This window comes from Alosa pseudoharengus, unplaced genomic scaffold, assembly GCF_046254945.1.
Source record: "Alosa pseudoharengus isolate Yale_2024_CS ecotype anadromous, Long Island Sound unplaced genomic scaffold, YU_APseudo_1.1 YU_APseudo_1.1_scf_8, whole genome shotgun sequence".
Taxonomy (NCBI): Eukaryota; Metazoa; Chordata; class Actinopteri; order Clupeiformes; family Clupeidae; genus Alosa; species Alosa pseudoharengus.
In genome coordinates, this window is record NW_027468870.1 from 30,041,432 (window position 1) to 30,056,305 (window position 14,874).

General features: G+C 42.6%; 4 protein-coding genes and 1 pseudogene across 8 annotated transcripts in view; all 5 read right to left on the reverse strand.

Annotated features, from left to right (window-relative positions):
* Window positions 1–14,874, reverse strand: part of LOC143112540 (protocadherin gamma-A11-like) — a 143,869-nt gene that overhangs the window by 78,870 nt on the left and 50,125 nt on the right. For 2 of the 5 annotated variants that reach the window (XM_076274811.1, XM_076274810.1), the window contains exon 1: window positions 5,315–7,706. The exons of the other annotated variants lie outside the window; for them this stretch is intronic. In XM_076274811.1, coding sequence (XP_076130926.1) covers window positions 5,315–7,675 — 2,361 coding nt within the window. In that variant the 5' untranslated portion in view covers window positions 7,676–7,706. Of the gene's footprint in view, window positions 1–5,314; window positions 7,707–14,874 lie in introns of those variants that run through there. 5 annotated transcript variants of the gene reach the window in all.
* LOC143111939 (protocadherin gamma-A12-like) lies at window positions 647–1,661 on the reverse strand (annotated as a pseudogene).
* On the reverse strand, window positions 2,236–4,848 carry LOC143112099 (protocadherin gamma-A4-like). Its single transcript, XM_076274346.1, has 2 exons — window positions 4,345–4,848; window positions 2,236–3,057 (listed from the first exon to the last, which is right to left on the reverse strand). Exons 1-2 carry the CDS (start codon window positions 4,691–4,693, stop codon window positions 2,285–2,287), a joined length of 1,122 nt encoding a protein of 373 aa, XP_076130461.1. The 5' UTR covers window positions 4,694–4,848; the 3' UTR covers window positions 2,236–2,284.
* Window positions 8,306–11,001, reverse strand: LOC143111849 (protocadherin gamma-A11-like). Its single transcript, XM_076274104.1, has one exon. It carries the CDS (start codon window positions 10,774–10,776, stop codon window positions 8,311–8,313), a length of 2,466 nt encoding a protein of 821 aa, XP_076130219.1. The 5' UTR covers window positions 10,777–11,001; the 3' UTR covers window positions 8,306–8,310.
* Window positions 12,249–14,660, reverse strand: LOC143111940 (protocadherin gamma-A5-like). The gene has a single exon (XM_076274181.1). It carries the CDS (start codon window positions 14,658–14,660, stop codon window positions 12,249–12,251), a length of 2,412 nt encoding a protein of 803 aa, XP_076130296.1.

Below are 14,874 nucleotides of genomic sequence, written 5' to 3' on the forward strand. Positions count from 1 at the left end.
TTCCTCTCGGATCATCACATACAGGAGGAGAAACCTACTTAAAAAATACGGAGATGTGTGCGTAAGCGATTGTCTGCAGACATCATCTCAGAGTAGGCGTTTTATTTTCCAACCGGAAATCGCATTCACCGAGCCAACAGCGGCCCTTACAGACCAAATAAAAGAATCACAACAGTTCACTTTTTGTTGTTTGAATGTAGAATTAATCTGAAGTAGCTTCTAAATGTGCTTGAACAGCATCACAAAAAAATCCGTATTAATCAGGCGATATTTTCACAATGCTTAAGATTGACAGCTATAGCATAGGCCTAAAGGCAGCAGAAAATATTGTGTTTGCATTGACGAGCCCTCTCCCTCCACAGGTGATGAAACTTTGACGTCAAACGTCACGTTATGAGAATATTTGATTTCAGAATATGAAAGTGATCAAATCATCTTCAACAACTTTACAAATGCATTCATCTCCACCAAAAAACTTTGTTTCTGATAGATATAATACAGGCCACTTGATTAACCTCATTTATCATTATCTAGATCAAACATAGTTAAACATTTGGAACATTAAACTAAATGTTTAACTGAGAGACAAAAATCAGTACAATTCAAAACACATAATAACAACGAGACTATCAGACAACAATATCACTTAAGTATTCCTTAAAGATCTCACCTGGTTAGCATCTGTGTCAAAGATTGCTTTGTCCCTTGGTGGGAGTGGCAGAGTCAGTGTCCCTCCAGTGTCGAGGCTAATGATGCTTTGGCTGCCAGGTCTCATGCACTTCAGGTCACTCTTTCTAGAATCTGTCGTCATGCACACCTCATAATTGTACACGCGCTGTAAAGTTCCAGTGCCTACAGTGTCTCCATACTGTGGCGGGTAGTATGGAATGACTGGCAGACTTGACTGATAAAACATGCGGGATTGCCTCCATCGGTAGATTTTTACTGAAATGATGGCAACTAAACACGAAATGAAGAGAAAAGATACTACAGCCAAGGCCAAAACTAAGTAAAATGTTAGGTTGTCATTGTAATCATGGTTTTGTGTGAATACTGTGAACTCCGATAATACTTCAGGAAAGCTGTCCGTCACCGCCACGTTCACGTTCACTATTGCTGAGCGAGAGGGCTGTCCGTTGTCCTCCACTACAACAGTGAGTTTCTGTTTCACAGCATCTTTATCAGTCACCTGGCGCACAGTTCTGATCTCTCCATTCTGTGCGCCCACTTCAAATAGCGGCCTGTCTGCAGGTTTCTGTAGTTTATATGAGAGCCAGGCATTCTGTCCAGAGTCCACATTAACAGCCACGATTTTAGTGACGAGATAGCCAATATCTGCTGAGCGAGGCACAATTTCAGCCACTGCAGAGCCACCAGTTTGTACTGGGTAAAGGACCTGAGGTGACCTGAGGTACCGCCAGCGTCCCTTTGTCTGTGTTCAGCTCAACATACGGACTGTTGTCCCCGGCTACAATACGAGCTCGGCCGCCCCTTAGTCGTTTTAAGTCGATACCTAAATCCTCTGCGATGTTACCGATGACAAAACCTTTGCTCGTCTCCTCTGGCACGGAATATCGCACTTGTCCAGTCACGTTGCAAACACACAAAATCACAAGAAGACAGAAAACACGAAAGCTTCTGTCGTGAAGACACCACCACATATTCCAGGAAGCCATTTTACATATCCAACCCAGATGAAAGACCAGATTAACCTTCACAAACTGAGTTAATATAGCAAATCTTCACAATTAAACTGTAAAAAAACCCGTGTAGGTCACAGATCTTGCAAAAATAGCCGCTTTACTCCTGCATGGGTTTTCTTTTAATACTGACATCGATATGCTACTGTGTCCTGGTGAAATGGGAGGTACTCTACTTTGAACAAGCATCATTCTCTTATCCAACAGCGGCTCTTACAGACCGCTGAAAGAAAAGCGTCTGTGTGCATTCACTCTTACAGTAGCCTAATAATAATTATTATGGGATTTGTGGGAATGACGGTCTCATTATCATCAATACTGAATATAAAATTATTGATGCTCCAATGTGTCAATGCAACTACTACAAATAAAACAAAACATAATCAAACACAGGAGGAACAGCAGCCTGTTTGGAAGCGCCGCTGTCCATATGCAGTGGTGCTGAAATTGTTACGCAACGGCCACAACCAAAGGAATTTCTACTAATTACGGAGCCTACTTCCTTCTACGAAGGTATTTTTGCCAAGTACTGGGGCTAACATAAAGGAGGCCATCTTATAACTAAGCAAACTAAATTAAATGAGCTAACCTACCTCAGGAGAGTCACATTCCATCAGCATCTCTTTCCTTTGCATTCGTTGCATTGTTTCTGCAGAGACTGGATCCATGATTAACACATTCTGACTGCTGGGTCTGACAAATGTTGAATCACTCTTCCTGGAGTCTGCAGTCATACACACTTCGTAATTGTATACGTGTCGCAGAGTTCCAGTGCCAGTGTCTCCATACTGTGGCGGATAGTACGGGATTACCGGTAGGTTTGAATGATAGAGGCGAGATTGTCGCCACCTGTAGATCTTTACGGAAATGATGATAACTACACATGAAATGAAGAGGAAGGATACCACGGCCAATGCCAGAACTAAATAGAATGTCAGGTTATCATTGTAATCCTTGTCACGAGTAAAGTCTGTGAATTCTGAAAGCACTTCAGGAAAGCTGTCCGCTACTGCCACGTTCACATTAACTGTAGCTGAGCGAGAGGGCTGTCCGTTGTCCTCCACTACAACAGTGAGTTTCTGTTTCACAGCATCTTTATCAGTCACCTGGCGCACAGTTCTGATCTCTCCATTCTGTGCGCCAACTTCAAACAGTGGCCTGTCTCCAGCTTTATGCAGCTTATATGAGAGCCAGGCATTCTGCCCAGAGTCCCCATCAACAGCCACCACTTTGCTGACAAGATAGCCAACATCTGCTGAACGAGGCACAATTTCAGCCACACCAGAGCTTCCTGTTTGTACTGGGTAGAGTATTTGAGGTGCGTTATCATTCTGATCCTGGATAATAATGTTCAGTGTTACGTTGCTGCTAAGAGGAGGGGACCCCCCATCCTGGGCTTTGACACAAACTTTCATTTTTTTCATCTGTTCATAGTCGAAAGACCTAACTGCATGTACAACTCCACTCTCAGCATTAATGGAGATATATGAAGATACGGGGTTTCCGCGCCATGCACTTTCATCTAAAAGATAAGATATCCGTGCGTTTTGGCTCCAGTCGTTATCTCGAGCACTAACTGTGAAGATGGACACGCCAGGAGGGTTATTTTCTAAAACAAAAGCTTCGTATGTACTCTGGGAAAACTCTGGAGCGTTGTCGTTAACATCAGACACTTTAAGGGTTAATGTTTTTTGGCTGGAAAGTGAAGGAGAGCCTGAGTCTGTGGCCGTGACTGTGATATTGTACTCTGACACACGCTCGCGATCTAAAAGTGCATCAGCAACTAATGTATAATAATTTCTTAAAGAAGATATCAATTTAAAAGTAATGCTTTGACCAACATTTAAGTTCACGTTTCCATTTTCTCCCGAATCAATATCTTTTACGTTCAGTATTGCTATAGTTGTGCCGACGGTTGCGTCCTCTGACACAGGGGATGAAAATGACATAACACTTATGACGGGTGCATTGTCGTTCACATCGATAACTTCTACTATCACCTTGCTGGAGTCTCCTAAACCACCTTGGTCTTTCGCTTCTATGCCAATTTCATATTTTTTAACCTTTTCGTAGTCGATATCTCCTATGACAGAAATCGCACCAGTATTCTCATCTAATGAGAAGATTGCTGCGATGTTGCCTTTAAGATTCGCAAAGCTGTAATTAATCACTCCATTTGTACCGCTGTCTGCATCACTTGCATTAACAGTAGTTATATATGTGCCCCTCTGAGCGTTTTCGACTACTGATGCCTTATATACGGACTGGTTAAATACCGGTGCATTATCATTCACATCTAGTACAGTCACTTTAATACTAACAGTTCCGGACTTCGGGGGGTCCCCTCCATCCACAGCTGTGAGGGTTAAAGACAGCTGTGGGCGCAGCTCTCTGTCTAATGGCTTCTGTAGCACCATCTCAGCATATTTGATCCCATCCGGGCGTGCATGCTCTTTAAGAACAAAGTTATCGTTTTCAGTCAGAATGTAATTTTGCAGTGCGTTTTCCCCGACGTCAAGGTCCTCTGCGCTGCCCAGCAAAAAGCGCGCTCCTGGTGTAGCCGATTCGCTGATCTCTAGATTAATTCTATCTCCCTGAAACGTCGGGGAGTGATCGTTTACATCCAAAATCTCTACTGTAACGTGATGTAGTTCCACAGGGTTTTCTAAAATGATTTCAAAGGTGAAACTGCATGGAGTCGTATCGCCACAGAGCTCCTCGCGGTCTATCCTCTCGCTGACAACCAAAATCCCTTTGTCTGAATTCATATCAGCATATTGAATACTGTCTCCGGTTACAATGCGAGCTCTTCCTGACCGTAGCCTTCTTGCATCCAAGCCGAGATCATTCGCAATATTCCCAATAAGCGAGCCTTTCCTCATCTCCTCCGGAATGGAGTACCGCATTTGTGCATAGACAGTTCTGACAAAAACAATCGCAAAGGCCACCATCATCCATTCTGCGCTCCGCTGTGTTGCTTTAGCCGATCTCATTGTCTGTGGTTGTTTTTCCAAACACTAAACTACAACAATACAGGTATTAAGTACTCGGTCAAAATATACATCGCGTAGATAATCTGAAAGCATACAACTGTGTTAATCATACAAAACCGCGGGGTATAAAGTCAGTTTGTGCTGCTAGCTCCCTGGCTCTTTTCTCTTCTCTTTACCTCCCTCCTTTGCCTCTGACAACATGGGGAGGTCCTACTAATAAAACTGAATAGCTTTTCGTTGACCAACAGCGGCCCTCAGAGTCCGAATCACTGTATGACAAACAGTATAATACTCTACGATAATATTTGTTTATGTCACTAATACAATCGAAATGAATGTTGACATTAAACGATGATATAGCAAATGTAGATTCTATGGCTCATTGTATAATAATTACAAGTATTAAAACTAAGCAAGTATGTCGGCGCTGTCCACTTTTCAAGGTGCTGGAAAAAAATATATACACAACTATACAAAATACAGAGAGAGAGAGAGAGAGATAGAGAGAGAGAGAGAGAGAGATAGCTACTCACAGGCCTACACAAACACATGCAAACAGGCTTAAGACAAAGAAAGAGAATTAAGTAGGATATCTGAAATCAAGCACATGGCATCGCTTACCTCTTCAGGTGAATCAGTTAGGAACCCTGCTTTCTGTGCTAGCCTCAATGTGTCTCTCCCACTTGCGTCGATGCTAACCAGGCTCTGACTAACAGGCCGTATACATTTCAGGTCACTGTTCCGAGAGTCATTCGTCATGCAAACCTCATAATTGTAGACGTGCTGTAAAGTTCCTGTTCTGCTCGCGTCTGCGTACTGCGGAGGATAGTACGGGATGACCGGTAGATTGGAATGATAGAGGCGAGATTGTCTCCACCTGTAGATTTTTACTGAAATGATCACGACTACGCATGAAATGAACAGGAAGGAAACCACAGCCAATGCCAGAACTAAAAAGAATGTCAGGTTATCATTGTAATTCTTGTCATGCGTAAAGTCTGTAAATTCTGAAAGCACTTCAGGAAAGCTGTCCGCTACTGCCACGTTCACATTGACTGTAGCAGAGCGAGAGGGCTGTCCATTGTCCTCCACTACAACAGTAAGCTTCTGTTTCACAGCATCTTTATCAGTCACCTGACGCACAGTTCTGATCTCTCCATTCTGTGCGCCCACTTCAAACAGCGGCCTGTCTCCAGCTTTATGCAGCTTATATGAGAGCCAGGCATTCTGCCCAGAGTCCCCATCAACAGCCACCACTTTGCTGACAAGATAGCCAACATCTGCTGAACGAGGCACAATTTCAGCCACGCCAGAGCTTCCCGTTTGTACTGGGTAGAGTATTTGAGGTGCGTTATCATTCTGATCCTGGATAATAATGTTCAGTGTCACGTTGCTGCTAAGAGGAGGGGACCCCCCATCCTGCGCTTTGACACAAACTTTCATTTTTTTCATCTGTTCATAGTCGAAAGACCGAACTGCATGTACAACTCCACTCTCAGCATTAATGGAGATATATGAAGATACGGGGTTTCCGCCCCATGCACTTTCATCTAAAAGATAAGATATCCGTGCGTTTTGGCTCCAGTCGTTATCTCGAGCACTAACTGTGAAGATGGACACGCCTGGAGGGTTATTTTCTAAAACAAAAGCTTCGTATGTACTCTGGGAAAACTCTGGAGCGTTGTCGTTAACATCAGACACTTTAAGGGTTAATGTTTTTTGGCTGGAAAGTGGAGGAGAGCCTGAGTCTGTGGCCGTGACTGTGATATTGTACTCTGACACACGCTCGCGATCTAAAAGTGCATCAGCAACTAATGTATAATAATTTCTTAAAGAAGATATCAATTTAAAAGTAATGCTTTGATCAACATTTAAGTTCACGTTTCCATTTTCTCCCGAATCAATATCTTTCACGTTGAGTATTGCTATAGTTGTACCGACGGTTGCGTCCTCTGACACAGGGGATGAAAATGACATAACACTTATGACGGGTGCATTGTCATTCACGTCGATAACTTCTACTATCACTTTGCTGGAGTCTCCTAAACCACCTTGGTCTTTCGCTTCTATACCGATTTCATATTTTCTAACTTTTTCGTAGTCGATATCTCCTATGACGGTAATTGCACCTGTATTCTCATCCAGTGAGAAGATTGCTGCGATGTTGCCTTTTAGTTTGGCAAAGCTGTAATTAATCAATCCATATGCACCGCTGTCTGCATCACTTGCATTTACAGTGGTTATATAAGTGCCTCTCTGTGCATTTTCGACTACTGATGCAGTGTATACCGACTGGTTAAACACAGGTGCATTATCATTAGCGTCTAGTACAGTCACTTTAATATTAACAGTACCGGACATCGGGGGGTCTCCTCCATCCACAGCTGTAAGAATTAAAGACAGTTGTGGGTGCAGCTCTCTGTCTAATGGCTTCTGTAGCACCATCTCAGCATATTTGATCCCATCCGGGCGTGCATGCTGTTTAAGAATAAAGTTATCATTTTCAGTCAGAATATAATTTTGCAGTGCGTTTACCCCGACGTCAAGGTCCTCCGCGCTGCCCAGCAAAAATCGCGCTCCTAGTGTGGCCGATTCGCTGATGTCTAGATTAATTTTATCTCCCTGAAACGTCGGGGAGTGATCGTTTACATCCAAAATCTCTACTGTAACGTGATGTAGTTCCACAGGATTTTCTAAGATGATTTCAAAGGTGAAACTGCATGGAGTCGTATCGCCACAGAGCTCCTCACGGTCTATCCTCTCGCTTACAACCAAAATCCCTTTGTCTGAATTCAGATCAGCATATTGAATATTGTCTCCGGTTACAATGCGAGCTTTTCCTGAACGTAGTCTTCTTGCATCCAACCCGAGATCATTCGCGATATTCCCAATTAGCGAACCTTTCCTCATCTCCTCCGGAATGGAGTACCGCATTTGTGCAATGACAGTTCTTACACAAACAATCGCAAAGGCCACCATCATCCATTCTGCTCTTCGCTGTGTTGTTTTAGCCGACCTCATTGTCTGTGTTTGTTCTTCCTAACACTAAACTAAGACAATAGAGGCATCAAGTACTCTGCCAAAATGTACATCACGTAGATCGTCTGAAATCATACAACTGTGTTAACAATCATAAATAAACGACGGGGTTTAAAGTCAGTTTGTGTCACTAGCTCCCTAGCTCTTTTCTCTTCTCTTTGGAGGTAAGGAGGTAGGAGGCTCCTTTGCCTCTGACAACATGGGGAGGTCCTACTGAGTCGCTTTTCGTTGACCAACAGCGGCCCTCTGAGTCCGAATCACTGTATGACAAATCGTATAATACTCTAAGATGATATATTTTTGTTACTAATACAATAGAAATGAATGTCGACATGAAACGATTATCTACAAAAATATAGATTGTATGGTTCTTTGTATGATAATTACGAGTACTAAAACTAAGCAAGCATGTCGTCGCTGTCCAATTTCTAAAGTGCTGAAATACATTAAAAAATATATACAACTATATGAGAGACAGAGAGAGAGAGAGAGAGAGAGAGAGAGAGAGAGAGAGAGAGAGAGAGAGAGAGAGGCCGAGAGGCCAACTCACAGGCCAGCACTCATACATGAAAACAGGCTTAAGGCAAAGAAGGATGATATATTAGCATATCAACATCTGAAATCAGGCACATTGAATCGCTTACCTCTTCAGGTGAATCAGTTAGGAACCCTGCTTTCTGTGCTAGCCTCAATGTGTCTCTCCCACTTGCGTCGATGCTAACCAGGCTCTGACTAACAGGCCGTATACATTTCAGGTCACTGTTCCGAGAGTCATTCGTCATGCACACCTCATAATTGTAGACGTGCTGTAAAGTTCCTGTTCTGCTTGCGTCAGCGTACTGTGGAGGATAGTACGGGATGACCGGTAGATTGGAATGATAGAGGCGAGATTGTCTCCACCTGTAGATTTTTACTGAAATGATCACGACTACGCATGAAATGAACAGGAAGGAAACCACAGCCAATGCCAGAACTAAAAAGAATGTCAGGTTATCATTGTACTCCTTGTCATGCGTAAAGTCTGTGAATTCTGAAAGCACTTCAGGAAAGCTGTCCGCTACTGCCACGTTCACATTGACAGTAGCTGAGCGAGAGGGCTGTCCGTTGTCCTCCACTACAACAGTGAGTTTCTGTTTCACAGCATCTTTATCAGTCACCTGACGCACAGTTCTGATCTCTCCATTCTGTGCGCCCACTTCAAACAGCGGCCTGTCTCCAGCTTTATGCAGCTTATATGAGAGCCAGGCATTCTGCCCAGAGTCCCCATCAACAGCCACCACTTTGCTGACAAGATAGCCAACATCTGCTGAACGAGGCACAATTTCAGCCACACCAGAGCTTCCCGTTTGTACTGGGTAGAGTATTTGAGGTGCGTTATCATTCTGATCCTGGATAATAATGTTCAGTGTCACGTTGCTGCTAAGAGGAGGGGACCCCCCATCCTGCGCTTTGACACAAACTTTCATTTTTTTCATCTGTTCATAGTCGAAAGACCGAACTGCATGTACAACTCCACTCTCAGCATTAATGGAGATATATGAAGATACGGGGTTTCCGCCCCATGCACTTTCATCTAAAAGATAAGATATCCGTGCGTTTTGGCTCCAGTCGTTATCTCGAGCACTAACTGTGAAGATGGACACGCCTGGAGGGTTATTTTCTAAAACAAAAGCTTCGTATGTACTCTGGGAAAACTCTGGAGCGTTGTCGTTAACATCAGACACTTTAAGGGTTAATGTTTTTTGGCTGGAAAGTGGAGGAGAGCCTGAGTCTGTGGCCGTGACTGTGAAATTGTACTCTGACACACGCTCGCGATCTAATAGCGCATCAGTAACTAATGTATAATAATTTCTTAAAGATGACTTCAGTTTAAAAGCAATATTTTGATCTACTTTTAACTCCACGTTTCCATTTCCCCCCGAATCAATATCTTTAACGTTGAGTATTGCAATTGATGTGCCAAGGGGTGAATCTTCTGACACAGGTGATGAAAAAGACATGACATTTATAGTGGGAGCATTGTCATTTACGTCAATCACCTCAACTATCACTTTGCTGGAGTCCCCTAAACCACCTTGGTCTTTCGCTTCTATTCCAATGTCATATTTCTTCACCTTTTCGTAGTCGAGATCTCCTATAACAGAAATTACACCCGTGTCTTCATCAATTGAAAAAATCGTAGCAACATTGCCTTTAAGGTTTGCGAAACTGTAATTAATCAATCCATTTGTTCCGCTGTCTGCATCACTTGCATTAACAGTAGTTATATATGTGCCTCTCTGTGCGTTTTCAACTACAGTTGCAGTATATACAGACTGGTTAAACACAGGTGCATTATCATTAGCATCTAGCACAGTCACTTTAATATTAACAGTGCCAGACCTCGGGGGTTCTCCTCCATCCACAGCTGTAAGAATTAAAGACAGCTGTGGGCGCAGCTCTCTGTCTAATGGCTTCTGTAGCACCATCTCAGCATATTTTAATCCATCTGGACGAACATGCTGCTTAAGAACAAAGTTATCGTTTTCAGTCAGAATGTAATTTTGCAGTGTGTTTACCCCGACATCAAGGTCCTCTGCGCTGCCTAACAGAAAGCGCGCTCCTGGCGTGGCCGATTCACTGATCTCAAGATTAATTTTATCTTTCTGAAAAGTTGGAGCATGATCATTTACATCCAATATTTCAACCGTGACGTGATGTAATTCCATAGGATTGTCGAGGATAATTTCAAAGGTGAAACTGCATGGAGTAGTATCGCCACAGAGCTCCTCGCGGTCTATCCTTTCGCTGACAACCAAAACCCCTTTGTCTGAATTCAGCTCAGCGTACTGGAGGCTGTCTCCTTTGACGATACGAGCTCTTCCTGACCGCAGTCTTTTTGCATCCAAGCCGAGATCATTCGCGATATTCCCAATAAGCGAGCCTTTCCTCATCTCCTCCGGAACGGAGTACCGCATCTGTGCATAGACAGTTCTTACACAAACAATCGCAAAGGCCACCATCATCCATTCTGCTCTTCGCTGTGTTGTTTTAGCCGATTTCATGGTCTGTGTTTGTTCTTTAACACTGAACTAAAACAATACAGATATCAAGTACTCGGTCAAAATGCACATCGCGCAGAACATCTGAAGGTATACAACTGTTTTAACAATCATAAATAAACGACGGGCTTTAAAGTCAGTTTGTGTCGCTATCTTCCTGTCTCTTTTCTCTCCTGTTTCACTCTCCTCCCTTCTTTGCCTCTGACAGCATGTAAGGAGGAGGTCCTATACATTCAATTGAGTCGTTTTTCGTTGATCAACAGCGGCCCTCAGAGTCGGAATCACTGTATGACATACAGTAAAAAAGCCTACCATAATATTGTATACTAATACTAATCAAAATTAATGTCGACTGGATATCAAACGATGATCTACAAAAAAATCTATATTTTAAGATGTAGGGGCCTATATAATCAGTATTAGTATTAGGACAAATAAAACATGTCGGCGCTGTCTAGTTTTAAAGGTGCTGAAGTAAAAAAAAAAAGAAAAAAAACTACAAGTAGACTTAAATACAAAACTAGACATCAAGTTTATAGTGATGAAACATATTTGTCACTGTCAGGACAAATTGCCTAGTCTCAATTAACAGCCTAAAATGTCCATGTCAAGATAAATCGAACAGAGTGCACCACTACCAGTAAATATAAAACAAAGAAGTACTCACAACATTTTTTTTAACAAGTCATTACTGTCATTAACAGAAGCAGAACCAAGAAGTTAGTCGCTGTCCATAATTTAGTGCTGAACGTCATGGTGTTATGCTAATAGGTTAATGTTATTAAATATTTCCTGTGCTAAATACGTGATGTCATTATGCACAAGGCGCAAACAATTGCATCCTTGTGTCTTGCCTATGCATTTCAGTGTTCAGTGTTACATGTATACCAATATCAAATACCTTACCTGTCCTGGTGATTCTGCATCATCTAAAACGTGTTCCTTCCTCGCTGCACCCTGCATTGTGTCCATGCAACTCGGATCTACCATTAACACACTCTGAGACGGTCTCAGAAACTCAACTGATTAGACAGGACATAAATAACACTTAGCTCATCAGTTAAATTCCAGGGAAACTGCAAAGCCTACTAATGAAAGTAATGTTATCCTTGACATGTATGTGTATCTAAGTTCAGTGAATGTGTAAGGCTTGACTGGTCTTTGCCTGGACTGTCACTACATTGGGAGGACTGATACAGAACGATCGAGTAAGACAATGTTCAAGAGAACATTCATAGTCTCCATCAAACACAATTCTAATAACACCAGCAGCTACATGAAGCATGTGAAATGACACCATGTACACATGATGACATCTGACATTTGCCATGATGACAAAATACTTGTGGTTGTATACTCTTCTCAGGACACCACAAATATAGTAATACACGGCAACTAAAATAAACTAAAATACTAAACACTAAATTCCCTTAAATACAGCATATCAGAGGGAAAACTCTAAAATAAAATAAAAACTAGTGAAGACTCACCAAAGTAGAGTATCCATCCTTTTGTGCTGAGGTCAATGTGTCTGTTCCATCACAATCAACACTGAGCAAACTTTGACTGACCGGTCTGAGATACTTAATGTCACTCTTCCTGGAGTCTGTCGTCATGCACACCTCGTAATTGTACACATGCTTTAGAGTTCCTGTTCCTGTGGTGTCTGCGTAATGAGGTGGATAGTATGGAATAACTGGTAGATTTGACTGAAAGAGGACACGTGATTGTCTCCATCTGTAGATCTTCACTGAAATTATAACAACTAAAGAAGAAATGAAGAGGATGGACACCACAGCTAAGGCCAAAACTAAATAAAAAGTCAGATTATCATTGTAGTCCTTGTCGCGCGTAAAGTCTGTGAATTCTGAAAGCACTTCAGGAAAACTGTCCGCTACCGCCACGTTCACATTGGCTGTAGCTGAGCGAGAGGGCTGTCCGCTGTCCTCCACTACAACAGTGAGTTTCTGTTTCACAGCATCTTTATCAGTCACCTGGCGCACAGTTCGGATCTCTCCATTCTGTGCGCCCACTTCAAACAGCGGCCTATCTGCAGGTTTGTGTAGTTTATATGAGAGCCAGGCATTCTGTCCAGAGTCCACATCAACAGCCACCACTTTACTGACCAGATAGCCAACATCTGCTGAACGAGGCACAATCTCAGCCACCACAGAGCCACTGGACTGGACTGGATAAAGGATATGTGGCGCATTGTCATTTTCGTCCAATATTACTACTCTAACCGTTGCATTACTGCTTAAAGGTGGGGAGCCACCATCCTGGGCTTTGATGTGCACTTCTAAGACTTTTGTTTGCTCATAATCAAACGCACGGACAGCGTGGAGTGCACCACTGTCTGCATTAATAGATATATACGATGAAACTGGATTGCCACTGAACTCCGACTCTATCAGGAAGTAGGATGTACGCGCATTCTGATTCGAATCCATATCATGCGCTGAAACAGAGTAAAACGACATTCCAGGGGGATTGTTTTCCCTAATGCTGGCAGAGTATGATGACTGTTCAAAAACAGGTGCATTGTCGTTTATGTCTGACACCTTGATATTGACTGTTTTGTTCACAGACAGATGTGGTTCTCCCTTATCTATAGCGGTGAAAGTAATATTGTATTCTGAGTTTTTCTCACGGTCTAACTTCCCATCTGTAAGTACTGTGTAATAGTTTTTCAGCGATGACTGAATAATGAATGGAATATTTTTGTTTATGGAGCACTCAACTTTACCATTATTGCCGGAGTCCACATCTTTGACATTAATAATCGCTACAGTAGTGCCACTGGGGGAGTCTTCTGAGATGGGACTCGAAAATGATGTCAGAGCTATCACTGGTGCATTATCATTGACGTCAATAACATCAATAATCACTTTGGTCGAATCCATGTGTCCACCTTGGTCCTTAGCCTGGACTGTTAATTCGTAATTTCGATTCTTTTCATAATCTATATCTCCCGCGACAGTGATCATACCTGTATGTTCATCTATGGCGAATGGTTCACTTTTCTCGTCTAATAGACGCGAGAAATGGTAGGTTACTTGACCATAAGATCCTTGATCTGCATCGGTGGCACTTATTTCCGTTACCATACTACCGCGGGCAGCGTTTTCAACTACTTCTGCTTTGTAGATAAGCTGCGTGAAAATAGGTACATTGTCATTGGTATCTAACACTACTATGGATATTTTCACCGAGCCCGATTTTTGCGGATTACCACCATCGAGTGCAGTCAGCGTAAGAGTTAATGTATCTTCCTTTTCTCTGTCTAGAGGGACATGCAGATACACCTCTACATATTTGCTTCCACTCGGACTCGTCTTTGTTTTTATATTGAAGTTATCTGTGGGAAACAACGTGTAGCCCTGTAGTGCATTAACTCCCACATCAGCATCGGTGGCACTTTCTTGCAGTATTCTAGTACCTGGCAATGCTGATTCAAGAATGTCCAACTGTATTTCATCCTCTTTAAATACGGGTGCGTTGTCGTTAACGTCCAATATTTCAACAACTATACTGTGCAAATGCATTGGATTCAATAATATCAATTCAAAACTCAAACTACAGGGAGATGTCTGTCCGCATAGCTGCTCTCTGTCTATCCTATCTTTTATGACCAGCGTGCCTTTGTCCAAATTTAAGTCTATGAAATTGCCATTTTCATCACTTACAATACGAGCTCCACCTGTCTTCATGCGTACTGGGTCAAGTCCTAGATCCTGGGCTATATTACCAACCAAGGACCCTTTTCTCATTTCTTCAGGAATTGAATATCTAATTTGTCCGAGAGCCTCGCCAAGCAGGAGAAAGATAACAAAGGCCTTCTTCAGCATGTTACTCCCGACAACATATTTCCATTCGTCTGGCGTCATCACCACTGTCCTGCTACTCCACATAAAGTAGGAAATGAAAATAACCATGTATATCCAACGTGATTTCTTCAGTTACATAAAAGGTTAGGCAGAAAACAAGTCGATTATTCTCGTAGCATTTCGGCTACAGACTGCGTTTGCTTCCGAAAGGACATCTCAGAGAGATGGCTGTACAGACTAAAGATGGAGGAGAGGCAAATATATGGGAGGTGGC